Source organism: Eptatretus burgeri, chromosome 4 (genome assembly GCF_056783735.1).
Source record: "Eptatretus burgeri isolate ZD-2024b chromosome 4, Ebu_testis_v1, whole genome shotgun sequence".
Classification (NCBI taxonomy): Eukaryota; Metazoa; Chordata; class Myxini; order Myxiniformes; family Myxinidae; genus Eptatretus; species Eptatretus burgeri.
The window spans coordinates 101,497,081-101,516,567 of NC_140964.1; the positions used below are offsets into that span (position 1 = coordinate 101,497,081).

The 19,487-nt window shown below is 43.0% G+C and overlaps 1 protein-coding gene across 4 annotated transcripts in view; it reads right to left on the reverse strand.

The window, feature by feature from the left end:
* Window positions 1–19,487, reverse strand: part of LOC147028772 (serine/threonine-protein kinase D1-like) — a 137,171-nt gene that overhangs the window by 81,100 nt on the left and 36,584 nt on the right. For 3 of the 4 annotated variants that reach the window (XM_085879484.1, XM_085879485.1, XM_085879486.1), the window contains exon 3: window positions 1,456–1,594. In XM_085879484.1, the coding sequence (XP_085735610.1) occupies window positions 1,456–1,594 (139 nt within the window). Of the gene's footprint in view, window positions 1–1,455; window positions 1,595–13,587; window positions 13,867–19,487 lie in introns of those variants that run through there. The other variant, XM_085879483.1, reaches the window with a different exon arrangement.

Genomic DNA, 19,487 nt, shown 5'->3' on the forward strand with positions numbered 1-19,487 from the left:
ATTAATTATTTTATTTCTTTCAAGTCAATTAAACAGTTAAAGCTCTAGCTTTTGCTTACATTACAGTTCATCAATATGCAGACAAATGGACGTTTTTCTTTTCCTCCAAACTAACACTCATGGAGGAAGTTGTACATTTATAATATTAAAATGAAAACGCTCGAGAGGGTGAGAGGAGCTTGGACTGCGCATGCACATTTGCCCAAAATTTGCTGTTCCATCATGTAAATGCTGCACAACTATTTTCCATACACATGTATTTATAACTTTTCTTATTTATGATCAGGCACCTAACTTTTGATTCACATCCTCTTCTTCTTTTTCAAAAATCAAAACAAAAATAATAAAAATAATTGAGTGATCCCGCGCTCCACACCATCTTGCTATGTTAATGTCCGTTTCACGTGTGCAATTTATTGACTATAAATGTCTGAGTGCGAAGCGTTGGCAAATGTTCTGATGAAAAAAAACAACAACAAAGTTGTTCCTTTCCCATTATGACTACGAGCCACATCATCAAAAAGACATGCGAGGCATCAAAAAGCTACATTTATCAAATGGTTTCAAATGGAGCACCACGCTACCATGAGAGCCTTTAAATTGTATCAGATGTGGCAACAAATGTGAATTGTTGCTCCCAGCTTACCGGCTTGATGACAGAAGACGCCATTTGCATTTTTGCCATCTCTATCCCTTCCTCGTTTAGAATCCCAAGTGGGGCACAGGCAACTTGCTAGTATGTACCAACAAAGAATCATATTCACTCTAATAATCGCCATTTCATTGGGTCCCTTCACTTGTATTACATTAAATAAATTAGTCCAATACATGGGATATAAACCTTGTATCAAACCTTGATCAACAGGTGGATCAGCATCTCAAGGAGATGGGGATGGGCCAGGCATCTGCCTGGGGTATGGCCAGAGGTCCCTTTTGTACCGGCGGAAAGTGGATGCAGCGATGTGCTGCTCTGGCCATCAAACTGGCCATCATGACCTGACCTGTCAAACTTTCATGAGACATTGGCTGGCAGGATCGCCTCGAGATGCATACACTTCCTTCGAAGCCATCTAGCCTGGGTTCAAATCCTGACCCAGCTATAAACTCTCATCCTGGTGTTTCACAGTCAAGATGATTCATCAATGTGTGTGCCGTTTCTTGGATGCAAGTTAAACTGGACATCCCATCTACCGGCATTAGTTGCTGGACATCTCCTGGTATTAGTTGAACATCTGAATAGTAGGTGAGCTATCACCAGCACCCTGATCAAATTCCTAATTCCTGCTCGAGCTACTGCTCGGAAAGTAACGGCAAACCACCCAGTAAAACCATTGCCAAGAAACTGCTTTGGCAGCACCGATATTCTGTGACAGAGTGTGGTGAATCACAATCATGAGATATGCACTCACAATGTGACGTAGCAACCAGGCCACTCTATTGGTGTTAAATTCTAACCTGATATAACAACTTCAATGACGTCTCCTTCACGAATGTCTTCGGCCGAGTTAAGAAGCTGCAGGATGTTCTCGGACTTGAGATCGTGCCGGAAGAGTTGGATCTTGTTGAGAATGTCGTTGAAGCCATATTCTGGGAACTGTGGAACAAAAAAAACAAAAACATGACAAGATGCAGGATGTTGCAGCAAGTTCAATAATAATTCTTTGTTCACTATCAGTGACTTCTGGTATCATCCATTGTCTCTGCGTTTCATATTTAGCATGGCCACGTCTTTCAGCTGCACCCACCGACTCCCAACACTTTTGACTCTCCAATTGGCAGCACCTTGCTGTATTGAATTAACCTTAACAAATTGAACCTCCAGATAAAATCTTTCATATGAGAAGAAAAGTTTCTGTATACCCGCCACCAAAAATGGCCTTGTGTCAAATTAACAACCAAGCAAACTATAATTTTCACATCAAAGATCTGTTATGGCTTTGCAGTCTAAATTTTAGAAACAAATACTAGCATTCCATTTCAGTCACATTGTCATGGACACTGTAGACTTGCATCACGTATTGTTTTTAAAATACTAGCAAGTTGCCTGTGCTCCACTTGGGATTCTAAACGGGGTAGGGATGGAGGAGGCAAAAATGTAAATGGCGTCTTCTGTCATCGAGCCGGCAAGCTGGGAGAAACAATTCACATTTATTTCCACATCTGATGCAATTCAAATGCTGTAATGGCGGCGAAGTGTTCCATTTGAAACCGTTTGTTCAATATATGTATCTTTTTGATGCTGAGGGTCCGTAATAAAAAAAATTTGTATTGGTGTCAAAGCCCGTGACCAATTGCAAATTAATAGTAGGATTGATAAAACCTGTCAGAGCTAACAAATTCACCAGTAATTGGTTGCTTTGGAGGTTTTTCATGGCATTTGCAGATCACCAAGATCTTTACATACCATCTATCCATCTATCCATTGGGACCATACTCTGTGCAGAACGTTGGTGCTGCCGAAACAGTCTCCTTGGCTATTACCTATTGGGCACAATCCTGGACGGGTCGCCACTCCAACACAGGATACCAGCAAGCTGGCACTCATTTTGCCAACCCCGGAAGGATGACAGGCAGAGTCAACCCCACCTAGTGTTAATTCAACAGCTGAGTCGGATTTGAAATCAGGATCCTAGGATCCCAAGCCCACCACCCTAACTATTAAGCCAACACCAGGCATATATGCCATGCACATTGACTTCCTTCTTGCTTGATTGAACAATTTTTCATATCTTCTCCATTAATTTGAACTGGTCACCCAAAGGTCTCTCCTTTTTAAGTATCACCGTGGGGTCTTTAGCATACACATGGTGGTGTTGGGATGAACGAAAACTCCACTGAACAGCCATGGGGGAATTGAACCCCCAAGGGTGAAGCAAAGCAAAGAGATTCCCTGTCTTATGTTAATTAACCAGTGAGTTTGACAATTCAATTAACCGGCCAAAAAAGAAAGACTTTATCGAAGACTGCAGAGTCTGGCCATCGTTTGGTAATTACAGTACATAATAATGACACTGTAATAAAATAAATGTTAGTTCTTCAAAACAGCATTAACTCCTTGAAAACTGAAAAGCATTTCGTGCATTTTGATATAGTCAAGAGATGTCTGAATGTTTTCATGGCATTAGCACACATAAAATAAATGAAGATGATGACAATTGGATAAGACCATTTGTCCCATCACACTGGTACCACACTTTCTCAACTTCTTAATCACCCCCCAATCATTCACACCATGTTGGTTTGGGCAAGGAATGTTTTTTTTACCCAAATCTTTCACAACCAGCTAGCCAGGTCAGATGTTCAAGTGAAGGTGCAAGGAATTTGTAATTTAGCCAAAGTGCCAGCGATAATTTGCCACCTCTTTATGAAAGACATTGTGGGACCTTCAACGTCCACCAACTAATGCTTGCAGGCAAGATCTCGAGCTTAAAGTACATATCGATGATCGATGGTGCGCACATTTATGCAATGACCCACTGACCTGCATGCCAAACACCAGGTTGACAGTTTATCTCTGATTCTTATCAACAATGCTAGAAAAGGGTTGTTTGTGATTTAGGTTCACATCAGCAAGACAAATTGCCTCATTTAATAGATCAGCAGACAAAACATCTAGTCCCCCATTTTCATGATCTCTTTTGTTTATTTTATTAGTTGGTGCTATGTGATACACATTTACATAAAGATAATTGGGATCCTTCCCCTATCCTGAACCCTGGGACTATAATATATATTTTTAAACTACCAAAAGCCATCCCGTCCACCCCATACAGCGGTTCAGGAGTGCATCGAAGTCAAATAAATAAAACAGACACTTCCCAAATTATATATCTATGTTTTCTGTAATCCTGGTCGACATAACAACCCATAATAAGTAACTAAAAAGTTGTAAAAAAGGAAAAAGCAGACAATTCCATATTGTTACGGATTTGGAAACCTTGTGCACACAAACAGCCAGAGTCCCCGTAGTTCAGTTATTTCGATAAGTATGTGTTTATAGTTAGAATCCCTCCTTCTGTCTAATGGGAATTTCGTGTGTGCGCAACGAGTTATTTTTAGTAAGGTTTTTACAACAACAACAACAACGCCACCGTCCCTCACTCGATCCAGTCACCATTGCCCACGTGTTTTTGGCTGAGGGCATGGGCGGAGCCTCCGTCGCTTCGGATCGAGGCTCCCCTCCAAGGAAGGGCATGGACCGTTTCCTCCAGCCAATGAGTGAAGGGCGAGCACCACACGCGTGCCCCAGCCAATCGGGAGGCTGACCACGAGTCGTCCGACAACCCTTCGTCCAATCAGGTGAGTGGCGAGGTAAGAAACCCCTCCCACCTCAAGAGAGAAAAAGAGACGAGAGGACGTCGGACAAGAGTCTTGGTGGCGATTGTGGCACGGTCTGTGGTCGTGGTTGAGCGGTCTGCGGTCTTGGTGGTGATTGCGGCGCGGTCTGCAGTCTTGGTGCTGACAACGCCAAGGTCGTGGGTTCGGGTCGGTGTGACCGCACGAGGCAGGACAGGTACCCCGGCCCTACCGACCAAAGACCAACGGGGTCCAGTTTCTTTTGGGTGTGTGTATGTATGTGTCCGTGGGCCCCGTCTGTAAGTAGAATCATTAGGTGCCTTGTTCATTGTACATTACATTTCTTCATATTCGGATAACTCTGCTCTTTTCGTGCTCCCCCTCCCCAATTATTGTTATAAATAAACCCCTGTTAAATGTACCAGCTCGTTTTTTGTGTTTTCTTTCATTGGCCTAGCATGGTGCATATTGAGAAATAGTAAGGCCGTTTGGGCCAGTAAATTGTTCATTTGGTCCGACGGATCTTGGTAATCCCGGCTCAGTTTACACCCGGATCGGGCTCGGTAAACAGTCCGTTCCGCCCGAGGTCCATCAAGGGTGTGGTTTTCTCCGATAGGTAGATGACGTGGGTACTTAGGTATATTGAAATTCGGCAATTAACCCTACCCCACGCCGTCGAAATATTGGCGACCACGGTCCGCTAAGGGACCTGTGACCTTTCGGACTTATCCGAGAGTCACGACCTAAATTCCGGGTGTTCGGTGGGAAACGACTCTACGACTCCACCTCGTGATCGTTTATTGCCGTCGAACCCCAGCCCATAACAATATCTCCATGAAAACAGAACAATGGGCTAAACATTATTTATTAAGTAATGTGGGCTAATTGTGCCAGAAGGTTCACTCAAGTTTCAAAGCTCGTGGATTTCAACAATAAAACAATAGAAACTAGAAAGCATCTGGAAATACAAAGCCCATCCCCATCTGCTTTGTATTCGGACTTCTTTTTCCATATGCTAAACATGACAGAAACAGCGAAAAAATATATTTAAAAAAATTAACGATTTTAGGCGACTTTGACCTTTTGACCTCAAAAGCAATCGGCTTCAGTGACTCATTATGCAAACCCTGCTCAAATTTCAAGTCAATTTGATGGAAATTGACGATGTAGTGACCTTGACCTTTGACCTTTTGATAAAAAAAAAACAATCGGCTTTTAGCTTCAATTGGTGAATCAATTCAGTGACCCAATATGCAAATTCTTAAAAATTCAGGTCAATCGGATGAAAATTGACGATTTTATGTGACTGGCCTTTGACCTTTTGACCAAATTATTAATTTGTCTGCTTTATAGTCTCATAATAAAGCTTTGTTGAAAATTTGATGACAAAAGCTCACATGGCAAAAAAAAAAGGTTATGGCCTGGACAGACACACAGAAGAGATTGCAAAACCCTGTCTTCCGCTGCGTGGGGCATGGGCTAACTAGAACGGCACTCGGTAGAGTGCATACCTCTGTCAGGCTGAACGGTATACGTTTTGTATCACACTGATGGGCCAGATCTGGATCCGGAACCTGAAATAAAATCTAATCGGCTTGTTCTCGTCACCTACCCAACTCATCCACCAAGTTTTGTCATAACTTAGCCACAACTTTTTGAAATATCATGATATATATCGTTTTCAGTCTTATCTCAATGGTGAAGAATCAGTTGATAAATTCTTGTATCCGGATCCAGATCTTCACCAAAATTGAATCAATTCGTCCTTGCCACACACTCAACCCGTCCACCAAATTTCATCCGAATCTGGACACAACTTTTTGAGATATCTTGTTCATAGACAAACAGAAAGACAAACAAACAGGGGTGAAAACAAAACCTCTGCACAACTTCGGTGGTGCAGTTAACCAAGCTATTTTGGCTGTATGATTGATTTCGTCTTTGCCCAATGATTTTGGAGTAATGTATCTGACCTGTAAAGTGCCAAAATGGATCTGGAATATGTCTCATCGCATGAATGACTAATGTATCCTTTTTAGCTACACGTGGTTGATTTGAAGCAAACACCAGCCTTGGTGGTGGAACCGTTACACCACCAAGGCTCCACCAAAGACGGTAGTGCTGATTCCTCTATTGGCACTCACCATTTAAAAGGATCGTGAATGGAGCACAGAAAATCAACCATATGTTGGTAATAATAACGCAGGCTTTGATGGGCCGAATGACCTTCTCCTGTGTTGAAGTTCCTTGTAAGGGAGCTCGTATTACTCCTGTGTTGAAGTTCCTTGTAAGGGAACTCGTATTACTCCTGCGTTGAGGAAAAGGCTCGCCTGTTATTTTCCGATAGTGCATTATGTGGTTTTTCCAACATCCGGCCTTCATGGATAATTTGTCCTCAGGGTGGTTAGTTTTACATTTTGCGTTATGGTCATCAGGCCAATACGTGTGTGTGTGTGTGTGTGTGTGTGTGTGTGTGTGTGTGTGTGTGTGTGTGTGTGTGTGTGTGTGTGTGTGTGTGTGTGTGTGTGTATATGTATATTATGTGTGGGTATATGTGTGTATGTATATTATGTGTGGGTATATGTGTGTATGTATATTATGTGTGGGTATATGTGTGTATGTATATTATGTGTGGGTATATGTGTGTATGTATATTATGTGTGAATATATGTGTGTATGTATATTATGTGTGGGTATATGTGTGTATGTATATTATGTGTATATGTGTATGTATATTATGTGTATATATATGTGTATATATGTGTATGTATGTGTGTATGTATATGTATATTATGTGTGGGTATATGTGTGTATGTATATTATGTGTGGGTATATGTGTGTATGTATATTATGTGTGGGTATATGTGTGTATGTATATTATGTGTGTGTATATGTGTGTATGTATATTATGTGTATATGTGTATGTATATCATGTGTATATATATTATGTGTATGTATATGTGTATGTGTCTGTGTATATGTGTATGTATGTGTGTATGTATATTATGTGTGGGTATATGTGTGTATGTATATTATGTGTATATGTGTATGTATATCATGTGTATGTATATTATGTGTATGTATATGTGTATGTGTGTGTATATGTGTATGTATGTGTATGTGTGTACGTATGTGTGTATGTATATGTGTATGTATGTGTGTGTATATGTGTATGTGTGTCTGTATATGTGTATGCATATGTATGTGCGTATGTATGTGTGTATGTATGTGTGTATTGTTACGGAAATGGCCCTTGTTGGACTACTAAATATAGAATTAGCTCAGATCCCCCATTAAATGCATGTTTAGCTTGGTTGTGTGGTAAAATGGATGTTACATGTGTGTCGGGAGTTGAAGAGGTTGTTTTATTGTTCGTACAGTGGTGGTGTGCCAAGGGCTCCCTCTTCTTCCTCCCCTCTATGGATGATAGGCCCCGCTCAGTCGGCTGAGAGGGTGTGGCCAAAAAGAGGAAGTGAAACTGAGGGGAGCAGTTTTGTCGCTTCGAAAAGGGGGAGGAGCGAGTGGTTCGAACATAAGAAAACTGTAAAAGAGAGAAAAGGGTTCAGTTTGGCAGAAGTACAAAACTGCAGTCGGTTTAGAGGGTGCTCGTGTGTCGAAGGAGCAAACGAGAGAGAAACGAAGGCTTCAGAGAAAGAGTGCCGTGTGTGGAAAACAGTCGCTCTTGAGGCGCGCTCGTGTTTTTGAAGCGAGCGAACGGAGGCACAATGTTGGATCTGCCAGGAGAGACGCTGAACCCGCCTGCACGTCGAGGATTCTGCCGTGAGAGAGACGGCAGCCAGCTTTGAGAGGCGAGCATGGAAAAGGAAAGAAAAGGTGATTCGACAGAGAGAGAAACTGAGAGGACGGAGTTGGGAAGTCGGGCTTCGAGGCGGGAAGGCAGGAGAGGAGACGACGGAGCCTCTGATGGTCCCTGCTCACACCAACTGCTCGACACGTTTGCCGATCTGTTTGCCGGAGCCCGCACCTCGATTTGGGCCTTGTCTGGTGCACAGGCCAGGCCTGGATTTGTATGCTGGACCTTGAGAGAAATCAGCTGAGGCTCATCGTCGACCTTACGCGGGTTCAGAGCGCGCGGAGACCGCGTGCGGTGTGGAAAGGAAAGAGTGCGGCGCCGCCATCTTGCCACGCGGCGCGTTCGAGCTGGGGCTCAAATCCGTGGACATCCGCCTGTTGCGAGCGACATTCGTGCTTTTGACACTGTCCTCTCGTCCATGAAACATCACCAAGTACTCTGTCTTGTCTTGCATGCATGCTATCTGTCTGTCTGTTTTGTCTGCACGTTGTCTAAGGCATATCTCGGTAGCGACCCCCTCGAAACCTGTAGTCCGTGGTTCCCTAGTTAAGAATGGGTTGAGGATTGTTAATAAAAACATTGTTGTGAATTTTGCTTATGCTGTGATCCCCGATGTTCCCTAATAAATCTGATTGATTCGGATGAAGTTGCCGCGATGGATTAATTAGTGTCGCGTCGAGGAACGATCCGTTCGATTGGCATATAAAACCAAAAATGGTTACAGACTGGCAGAAAATGCCCGGCATCTGGCAACCAGTCTGTAACCGGGGTTCTATTTCCCCAACTGGTAAGGTACAAGGATTACGTTGGTATCGCGATTGAAGACGCGTGCCCTGAGGCCTGTGCCGAGCCGGCCGGCGTTATAAACCCCGGAGACGGCGGTGGTGAGGGTGGCGCCGAGGATCGGGTGAGAATCCCGCCACCCCGGATCCGCAACAGTATGTATATGTGTATGTATATGTGTATTATGTATGTATGTGTGTATATGTATGTGTATGTATGTGTGTATGTATAGTATGTGTGTATGTGTGTACGTATGTGTGTATGTATGTGTGTACGTGTGTGTACGTATGTGTGTATGTATGCGTGTGTGTATATGTACGTGTATACGTGTATATATTGTTACGAATCTGGAAACCATTTGCCTTCACACATACAGTTGACCCAAAGTTTAGTTATTTCGTTAAGTATATGTGGGCAGTTAGAATCTCTCCCCTATGTCTAATGGGAATTTCATGTGTGTGCTGCGAGTTTCTTTCTAGTTAGTCTTCTGCATTAAATCCCCCTCCACTCCTTCAGCACCATTACGCACGTTATTTATTTATTTATTTAACAATTATTTATTGACAAGGTCAAAGGGAGGGAAACATAGAGCAGACTTAATCACGAATATAGATGTTGGCAAATGTACAATGGCAATAACTTCAACGATTTCGACTTATCAAACTGGCCACAGACAGACACACACACACACACACACCCAAAAAGTAATGGACCTCGTGGGTCTTTATTCGGCCCTTCAGCTTGGGATGGAAGGCAAGCTGAGGGTCAGAGTCTGGCCGGGTACCTGGCCAACTCGTGAGGTTTAACCGACTCGCACTTGTGGAGCTCGGAGTCCGTGGACGGGAACGGGGATCCCCAGCTCGAGCGCTCCAACACAACCCACCACGGTGGGACTCAAACCCACGACCCAGAATCCAACAAGCGCAGCCAGGATCCCACGAACGATCTGGCTTGCCACGAACGACGATCGACGACACGAGCACCACGAAACACCTCCACCACGACCACCACCACCACGACGACCACCACCACCACGAGCACCAACATAACCACCGACCACCAAGGAACCCCAAAAATGACCGCCGCTGAGACAGCTCGCCACCCTTCTTATCCCTCCCCTGGGCGGGTGGAGGGATCCGCTCTGAGGTAACTCGTCTCCTCCGCAAATAAATAACGCACGCCACAGAGCACTCCCCCAAAACGTATTTGTGGAGCATTCAGGTACCGCGTATCAGTTATACAAAGGTACGAGAGACGTAGCCTCAACTCCTCTCCTGTCTTGCTTCAATCCATCTTCATCGGGTTTTCTGTGTCTGTGTGTGCGTGTGCGTGTGCCTGTGCGTGTGTGTGTGTGTGTCCTGGCACCTGTCTATGCAAGTAAGCCTGCAGAAGATCGTTGTTATTATTTTCTGGTTAGGTCTGCTCTGTGTCCGCTTTTATAAGTTGCTTGATTATGGCTGCACCACACCTCTCTCCTCTATGTCTGCACAATACACCCCAATAAATCTCTTGATCGTACCACATACCTTTCCTCGCCCATTGTAAATAAATCATCATTAGAAATGTCTCCAGCTCGTTTTTGTCTTTTCCTTCATTGATCCAGCATCGTCTGAATCCCAGCATCGCCAGGACTTTATGCCCAACGATCCGTTCCTTTTAGCCGGTACGTGGCAGTGTTGCTGCCATACAACATGCCATACATGTTGCTCTCATACATATGTGTATGAATGTATGTATGTATATATACATACATATATATATACATATATATATATATATATATATACATATATATACATATATACATATATATATATACATATATATATATATATATATACATATATATATATATATATATATATATATATATATATACATATATATATATACATATATATACATATATATATACATATATATATATATATACATATATATATATATACATATATATATACATATATATATATACATATATATATATATATATATATATATATATATACATATATATATACATATATATATATATATATACATATATATATACATATATATATATACATATATATATATACATATATATATATATATATACATATATATATATATATATATATATATATATATATATATATATATATATATATATATATATATATATATAAAGTTGAAAGTGTGTCTGTCTGTGTGTCTGTGTGTGTGTGTTTGTCTGTGACCTATGCACGCGAAAAGTACTGGACTGATCCTCACCAAACTTTACATGCTGACAGAACATGTACCCGGGAGTGTCCCGATGTAAAAGAATTGTACTTCCGACTTGCGGTTTCCGAATTATGACGTCATCACCTGATTTCGTAACGTTAATTTTTCAAGTTCAGCCGATTGACATGGGGCCAACGCCATTTGCAATAGAATGAAAAAATAATGCGACAGTCAATTGAAGACAATGACTTCCGACTTCCCGGTTTCTGAATTATGACGTCATCACCTGATTGCGTAACGTTCATTTTTCAAGTTCAGCCGATTGACATGGAACCAACGGAATTTGCTAGAGAATGAGAATTAATCAAGTCGCAAATGACATGAAACCAGCCTCACATTGTTGAGGCATTATGGTTTTTTATCTGATGCGGCAATAAATCTTAACATTTTTGAACTCGAGTCTTCTGCATATAAAACATGGCGGGGAAAATATAATATTATAGTGGTGATGAAAAAAATAATAATGGTTGCAGCCTCTACAATTTTACAATTAACTGTGACATATACTCCTTCAGACCCGCTGTCATCCACGGGATTCCTGTGTGGAGCACGGGTATCCATGCTAATATATACATATATATACATATATATATATACATATACATATATATACATACATATATATACATATATATATATACATACATATATATACATATATATATATATATACATACATATATATACATATATATATATACATACATATATATACATATATATATATACATACATATATATACATATATATATATACATACATATATATATACATATATATATATACATACATACATATACATATATATATATATATACATACATACATATACATACATACATATATATATATATATATATATATATATATATATATATATATATATACACATACATATATATACACATACATATATATATATATATATATATATATACACATACATATATATATATATACATATATATATACATACATATATATATATATATATACACATATATATTTCTAGATAAAAAGGTCCAAGTGGTCTAAAGCTCTTAATGGTCAAGGGTCTAAGCGGTCTCATCTGTCTGAAAAGTGTAAGGGGTCTGAATGGTGTTAAGGTCTGAGAGGTCTAAAAGGAATTAAGCAGTGTAAAGGTCGAAAGGTTCTTAGGATCCAACGGGTATAATAGGTCTCAAGTGTGAAGGGATCTAAAGGTGTCTAAAGTGTCAAAAGGGTCTTAAAGGTAAAAGGCCTCTTAAAGGGACGAAGGGGTCTTGTCCGTGACTCATTCCTAAACGGACCAAACTCTGTGACCCATTCATAAATGGACCAAACTCTGTGACTCATTTATAAAGGGACCAAACTCTATGACTCATTTATAAAGGGACCAAACTCCATGACTTCATAAACAGACCAAACTCCGTGACTCATTCCTAAACGGACCAAACTCCATGACTCATTCATAAACGGACCAAACTCTGTGACTCATTCATAAACGGACCAAACTCCGTGACTTATTCGTTAAACGAACCAAACTCTGTGACTCATTTGTTAACCGAACCAAACTCCGTGACTCGTTCATTATATGAACCAAACTCCGTGACTCATTCATTAAACGAACCAAACTCCACAACTCATTCATAAACAAACTAAACTCCATGACTCATTCATTATATGAACCAAACTCTGTGACTCATTCATTATATGAACCAAACTCCATGACTCATTCATCATATGAACCAAACTCCATGACTCATTCATTATATGAACCAAACTCCGTGATTCATTCGTGAATTGAATCAAACTCTGTGACGCATTCATTAAACTAACCAAACTCCGTGACTCATTCATAAAGCGACCAAATATTCTAATTCGTTTATAAACTAACCAAACTCTGTGACTCATTCATAAACGGACCTAACTCCGTGACTCATTCATAAACGGACCGAACTCTGGACTCATTCATAAATGAACCAAACTCCGTGGCTCATTCATTAAACAAATCAAACTCCGTGACTCATTCATAAAGCGACCAAATATTGTAATTCGTTTATAAATGAAGCAAACTCCGTGACTCATTCATAAATGAACGAAACTCCACAACTCATTCATCAACAGACCAAACTTCATGACTCATTCATAATCAAGTCGCGACCTCGAGATGTGTCTAGATAGGGTTTGACGCAATTTCCGATTCCTTTGGAAGATTGTCCCAAAGATAACAAAAGTGGGATTAGTAAATGGCAGCATCATGTCGGATTCAGCGGGTGCTGTTTGATCATTGTGCAGAACAAGAAGTCCACGAATAGACATTAACGTTTGGGAAGTAACATGAGACGAATTGACAAACGTATACCATGGTCTCGTTTTCACAAAATGCGGGAATTCCGAATGGAATCGCTGGTGGAGTTCCACACGTGTGGCTGCAGAGACTCACCTTTTGGTCCACTACCAAGGACGTGACCTCCAGAAGAGAAGACAAAGACTGGTCCTGCATGTCGATGGATACGGACTCGCGGGTTAGTCCGATCTGCAGGTGTACAAAGATCACATTGGATGAGCTCCTGGAACCGAATGAGCTTCGACGGGATCCTGACATGGGGACTCCTGGAGGACTAAGGGTACACACAACGCTTTTGGGTGCCTGCATCGCCATCAATAGTGTTGGAGACGATTCTTTGAGGCTTGGAGACGTGCGGGGAGTTTGGTGGGTTGGGAACGGAGGGGGAGGGCAGGAGAGGGAGGGAGTCGAGGACGCGAACATGGATAAAGGTTCTCTCTTGGTAAAGGTCGTTCATATTTCAAAGGCAAGGGAGCCACTTGGATCCCTTTTGCCTTTGGACACCACAGTGGTATCTCCTGAACCGAGCCCAGCTTGGAGCCCCGTGTCTCTGCCTATGGGACGTGGCTAATATAGCCATTTGACGGGAACTCCATGGACGAGGATCTCTTGAACCTGGCATTGAGCACGTGCTGAGAGCGTTACGGGGTTCCCTTGATAACAGTGTGAATATTTAGATCTTCCAAAAAGGTAAATATGTCTGACAAACATGAACTCATGGGCGAGATATGCATCATGTTAGCCCTGCTATTGCACGTGATGCCTCAACTCTCTTACATTCGATTTGAATCCTCACGGATGGGTGATAGTTATTTTAATTAATTAATGTTCATGTTACCATTGATCTGAAGCTCATGTAGGAGCTTGTATCGAGATCACAAGGAGGACAAAGACATCAGTACAAACGAGGACACTTTCACATGGATTATCGGGATGGCATTAGGCAATGGACAACACACATTCATGCTACACTACGTATATGGGATTTGAATGTAGGTTTTCTTGCATCAATGATGCAGGTTTTAGATGGGATAACGTGAATAAGCCAATCTTGAAATTTGAAAATTTGAAAACTCCTCATTCTCACATTGTCGGGTCACTCAGCAAGTTTAATTATTTTCCGCTGAAGACAAAAAAACTAACTGCTTTGAACTTTGATCACTGCTTGCTGTTGGAGGTCAAAAGCACCAACTCCACAATAGTGCTTTTACTCCTGATTTCATGCAGAAAAGATAAAGTATGACCCCTCCCCCTTACATATAGATCAAGTATGACCACCCCCCTCACATATCGATCAAGTATGACCACCACCCCTTCTTACATATAGATCAAGTATGATCCCCCCTTACATATCAATCAATATGATCCCCCCTTGCATAATTGATCAAGTATGACCACCCCTCTTACATATAGATCAAGTATGACCATCCCCCTTATATGTAGATCAAGTATGATCCCTTCCTAATATATCGATAAAGTATGATCCCCCCTTATACAATCGATCAAGTATGATCTCCCCTTATATATCGATCAAGTATGATCCCCCCTTATACAATCGATCAAGTATGATCCCCCCTTATATATTGATCAAGTGTGATCACCCCCTCATTGATGTAAATGTGTATCGTATAGCGCCACCTGATGGAAGGCATTGTTCAAAGTCATAATAAAATAATTCCAATTCTCTGCATGGATACCAAAGACATCATAAAAGTGTAGGAATTCACCTTACAACTGAAATCGACTCAACATGCTGTCTTTCATATTCCAGTTAATATGGAATTTTAAACTTTAGGACAATGCAATACTGTAATAGACAGCCATAACTTAACAATGATTTGCACTCGACAGAACCAGGCTATAATTTATGATGACTACAAGTACTGTTTTCGGGTTCTTGCTTGGATATCTTTCCATTGTCATGTCGTCCATAATGAGAATTACTCAACAACCATATAATTCCATCCTTACATTGATATACACGACATGGCCAAAAGTATGTTGACACCTGCTCGTCCAACATCTCATTCCAAAATCATGGGCATTAATATGGAGTTGCTCCCCCCCAGCCCCCCCCTTTGCTGCTATAATAGCCTCCACTTTTCTGGGAAGGCTTTTCACAAGATGTTGTAACATTGCTGTGGGGATTTGCTTCCATTCAGCCAGAAGAGCATTCGTAAGGTCAGACACTGATGTTGGGTGATTAGGTCTGGCTCGCAATCAGCGTTTCAATTCATCCCAAAGGTGTTCGATGGGGTTGATGTCAAGGCTCTGTGCAGGCCAGTCAAGTTCTTCCACACCGATCTTGACAAACCATTTCTGTATGGACCTTGCTTTGTGCACGGGGGTATTGCCATGCAGAAACAGAAAAGGACCTTCCCCAAACTGTTGCCACAAAGTTGGAAGCACAGAATCGTCAAGAATGTCACTGGACGCTGTAGCATTAAGATTTCACTTCACTGGAACGAAAGGGCTGAGCCCGAACCATGAAAAACACCCCCAGACCATTATTCCTCCTCCACAAAACTTTAGAGGTTGGCACTATGCATTTGGGCAGGTAGCATTCTCCTGGCATCCGCCAAACCCAGATTCATCCGTCAGACTGCCAGATGGTGAAGCGTGATGCATCACTCCAGAGAACACGTTTCCACTGCGACAGAGTCCAATGGCGGTGAGCTTTACACCACTCCAACCACTGGAACATTGCTGTGAGTATTTGGTTCCATTCAGCCAATAGAGCATTAGTAAGGTCAGGCTTTACACCACTCCAACATTGCGTATGATGATCTTAGGCTTGTGTGCGGCTGCTCGGCCATGGAAACCCGTTTCATGAAGCTTTTGACAAACAGTGATTGTGCTGACATTGCTTCCAGAGTCAATTTGAACTCAGTAGTGTATGTTGAAACTGACGACAGACACAATATATGGTACATGGGATGTGGTATATGATATATATGAGGAGGAGATTGGGACCATACATTGTACAGAGCGTTGGTGCTGCTTTAGCAGTCTCCTTGGCTATTGGGCACAATCCTGGATGGGTCGCCACATCGATGCAGTATACCAGCATGTTGGCACTCATTAAGCCGACCTCGGAAGGATGACAGGCCGAGTTAACCCCACCTGGTATTAATTCAACAGCTGAGCGGAATTTGAACTCAGGATCCTAGGATCCAAAGTGCAGCACCCTAACCATTAAGCCAACACCAGGCATACATATATATATATATATATATATATATATATATATATATATATATATATATATATATATATATATATATATATATATATATACACACGAGGTGTGTTCAAAAAGTATCCAACCTTAATTTTCGTGCGTAAACAAATGATGCGAGGGAGGCGTGGTTTGGTGCACGTATGTAGGCGATCCTAATTCGTATGCGTGAATATTTTCCCGCCTGCAGAAGCTGTCAGTCGCCGACAGACCGCCGCTGAGTGAGGAAGTGTAAGTGAGCGCCGTCGGATTTTCGTTTTTGACAAAATGACGGATCACTGTGGTCTCATCGCCAGTGATCACTGTGTTGAAGAAGTTGTGATCGCTGTTCACAGTCTCCAGCATGTCCTGTGCGATCTCAAAACGGAGTTGCTTCTGCTCGATCGTTAGCAGCTTTGGCACGAACTTCGCTGATATTCTCCTTAAGCCCAATTCCTCAGTCACAATGGAATGAACGGATCCAATGCTGACGCCCGCCTCGTCTGCAAGTTCTCTGATTGTGATTCGATGATCCTGCATCAGCAGGGTCCTCACTTGGTCAATGACGATCTCATTTCGGGATGTTGAGGGCCAACCAGAACGTGCTTCACTTTCCACTGATGTGCGACCATCTTTGAAGCGGTTGTACCACTCTTTTATCAGTGTGGTGCCCATTGCTTCCCTCCCGAAGGCCTGTTGAACCTTGCGGATCGCCAAGCTTTACACAAAATTTGATGCAGTAGCGTTGTTCAAGTTTTTCCATCATTTTGTCAAAAACGAAAATCCGACGGCGCTCACTTACACTTCCTCACTAATCGGCGGTCTGTCGGCTACTGACAGCTTCTGCAGGCGGTAAAATATTCACGCATACGAATTCGGATCACCTACATACGTGCACCAAACCACGCCTCCCTAGCTTCATAGGGCAGTGGCTTGTGACCCAAAAGGTCCTGAGTTCAAGCCCCGTTGGGACACTGAATTAATTTATGCATATGTATGTATGTATGTATGTATGTATGTATGTATGTATGTATATATATATATATTGTTGCGGTCTTCGCGCCCGCCGGCGTGCTGACGGCCACGTAACTCGAATCGCGGCACGTCGCCCACCGGACGGACAATCCAGTCGTGACCCTCTCGGACTAACGCCGGGAACCAGTCACGGGTGGACCTTTCGGTCTCACCGCGATCGAGCCAATCAGCCCCCGCGTGGGATAGGGTTGCTCGCCAAATTCGAACTACCTAAGTACCCACACGGAGGGTAGACCGGGCGATCGCACCTCGCCGCAGGTCGACTTCGGACACGGGCCACTTAAGCGACCCGTTCCGTACTATCAGAATAACCGAGCGGTGTTATCGTCGACCTCGACGGTTCGATTAATTATCGGGCGTGTTCAGCCCACTACCAACCCTTAACGTGAAGCAAGATGGGGATTCAATGGAGGAAAAGACGAAGCGAAGCGGGAGAACAGTTCAACAATAAAGCACATTTATTCTCGGCACACGGGAAGCACACAAATACAATTCCACCAAATGCACACAAAAAAAAAGAAAACACAATTCCATTTACACAAAAAGCAAACATAAAAGTGAAAACACAGTGCAGAGCTAATACCGACTACCGAGCACACGGCAACACTTATACAATTCTACTTCACAGACGGCGCCGACAACACATACCCAAAACCAAGGAAAGAATATCCCCAAGAATGAGGCAGGCCTGAGGCCGAGACCGGGTCGGGCCTACCCGTCTGGTGATGAGACGCGGAGCGGCGATGGCCCCGCAACCCGCGGGCCTCGTGGACAGTGCCTGGCAGGGGGTGGGAACGGGGCCCCCTTGGTCGCACTATCTCAGCGCGGGGGGAAACAGGAGGGGGTTGCTGATGCTCGGGGTATAGAGGATGTTTATTATCCCTGGTGTGCGTCTCCACCTCGGCCAGGTCGCGCTGCCGGCCTCCCTCGGGCATGCAGCTCCTGGCACCGACGCGAGCACCCCCTCGTCCGACTCTCTTCAGCTTCTCCAGCCACTGCCGGCTTCGGGCTCCAGTCTTCCACACTCGTCCCCTCCGTTCCGACTCCTTCTCGTTCTCGACTCCTTCTCGTTCTCGTTTGCGACTCTCCCTCTGACTGACGAACACCGTCCTTTTATCCCCCCGTAACTTCGCCTTTGACCCCCTCCCTTTGACCTTTCACCTCGCTCCCCATTGGCCCGAGAAAAAGTGGGCGTGAAGGCTTTTTGATCCACAAATTTGCATATATCGATCGTTCTGGAGGCGGGGCCAAATCGCCCCTCGCTCACCGATTGGACGGCAAAAAGTGGGCGTGTGTCGTTTTTGATCCGTTTTTGAAGCACAAAATCCGTGATTTTGTACACGCTGTTCGACGCGCGTTCTGCATGAGTCCAACACCGGTACCCACAGCGGGGCAAGAACGGTGGCGATGCTACGGTTGTGAGGTGTGCGTGAAGGTCGTGGCGGTTGTGGTGAAGCGGTGGTTGTGGTCGGTGGTTGATGTTGTGGTTGTGATCATGGCGGTTGGTCCAAAATAAAGATAGTAAAAGAAAAACGGCTATCCTGAAGAGTCGCAGCTCGCATAAATGACATGTATTCCCACTAGACAACGGGTTTGGGCCTAACTACACATGCACTTACCGAGATACCTCACCTAAGGGACCTGAATGGTGGTTTGCGAATCTGGTAACCACAACACTACCCCCTTCCCTTTTTACAGACTCGTCCCGAGTCGTCAAATTTTCGTGTGCCATCATGTGTAGTTT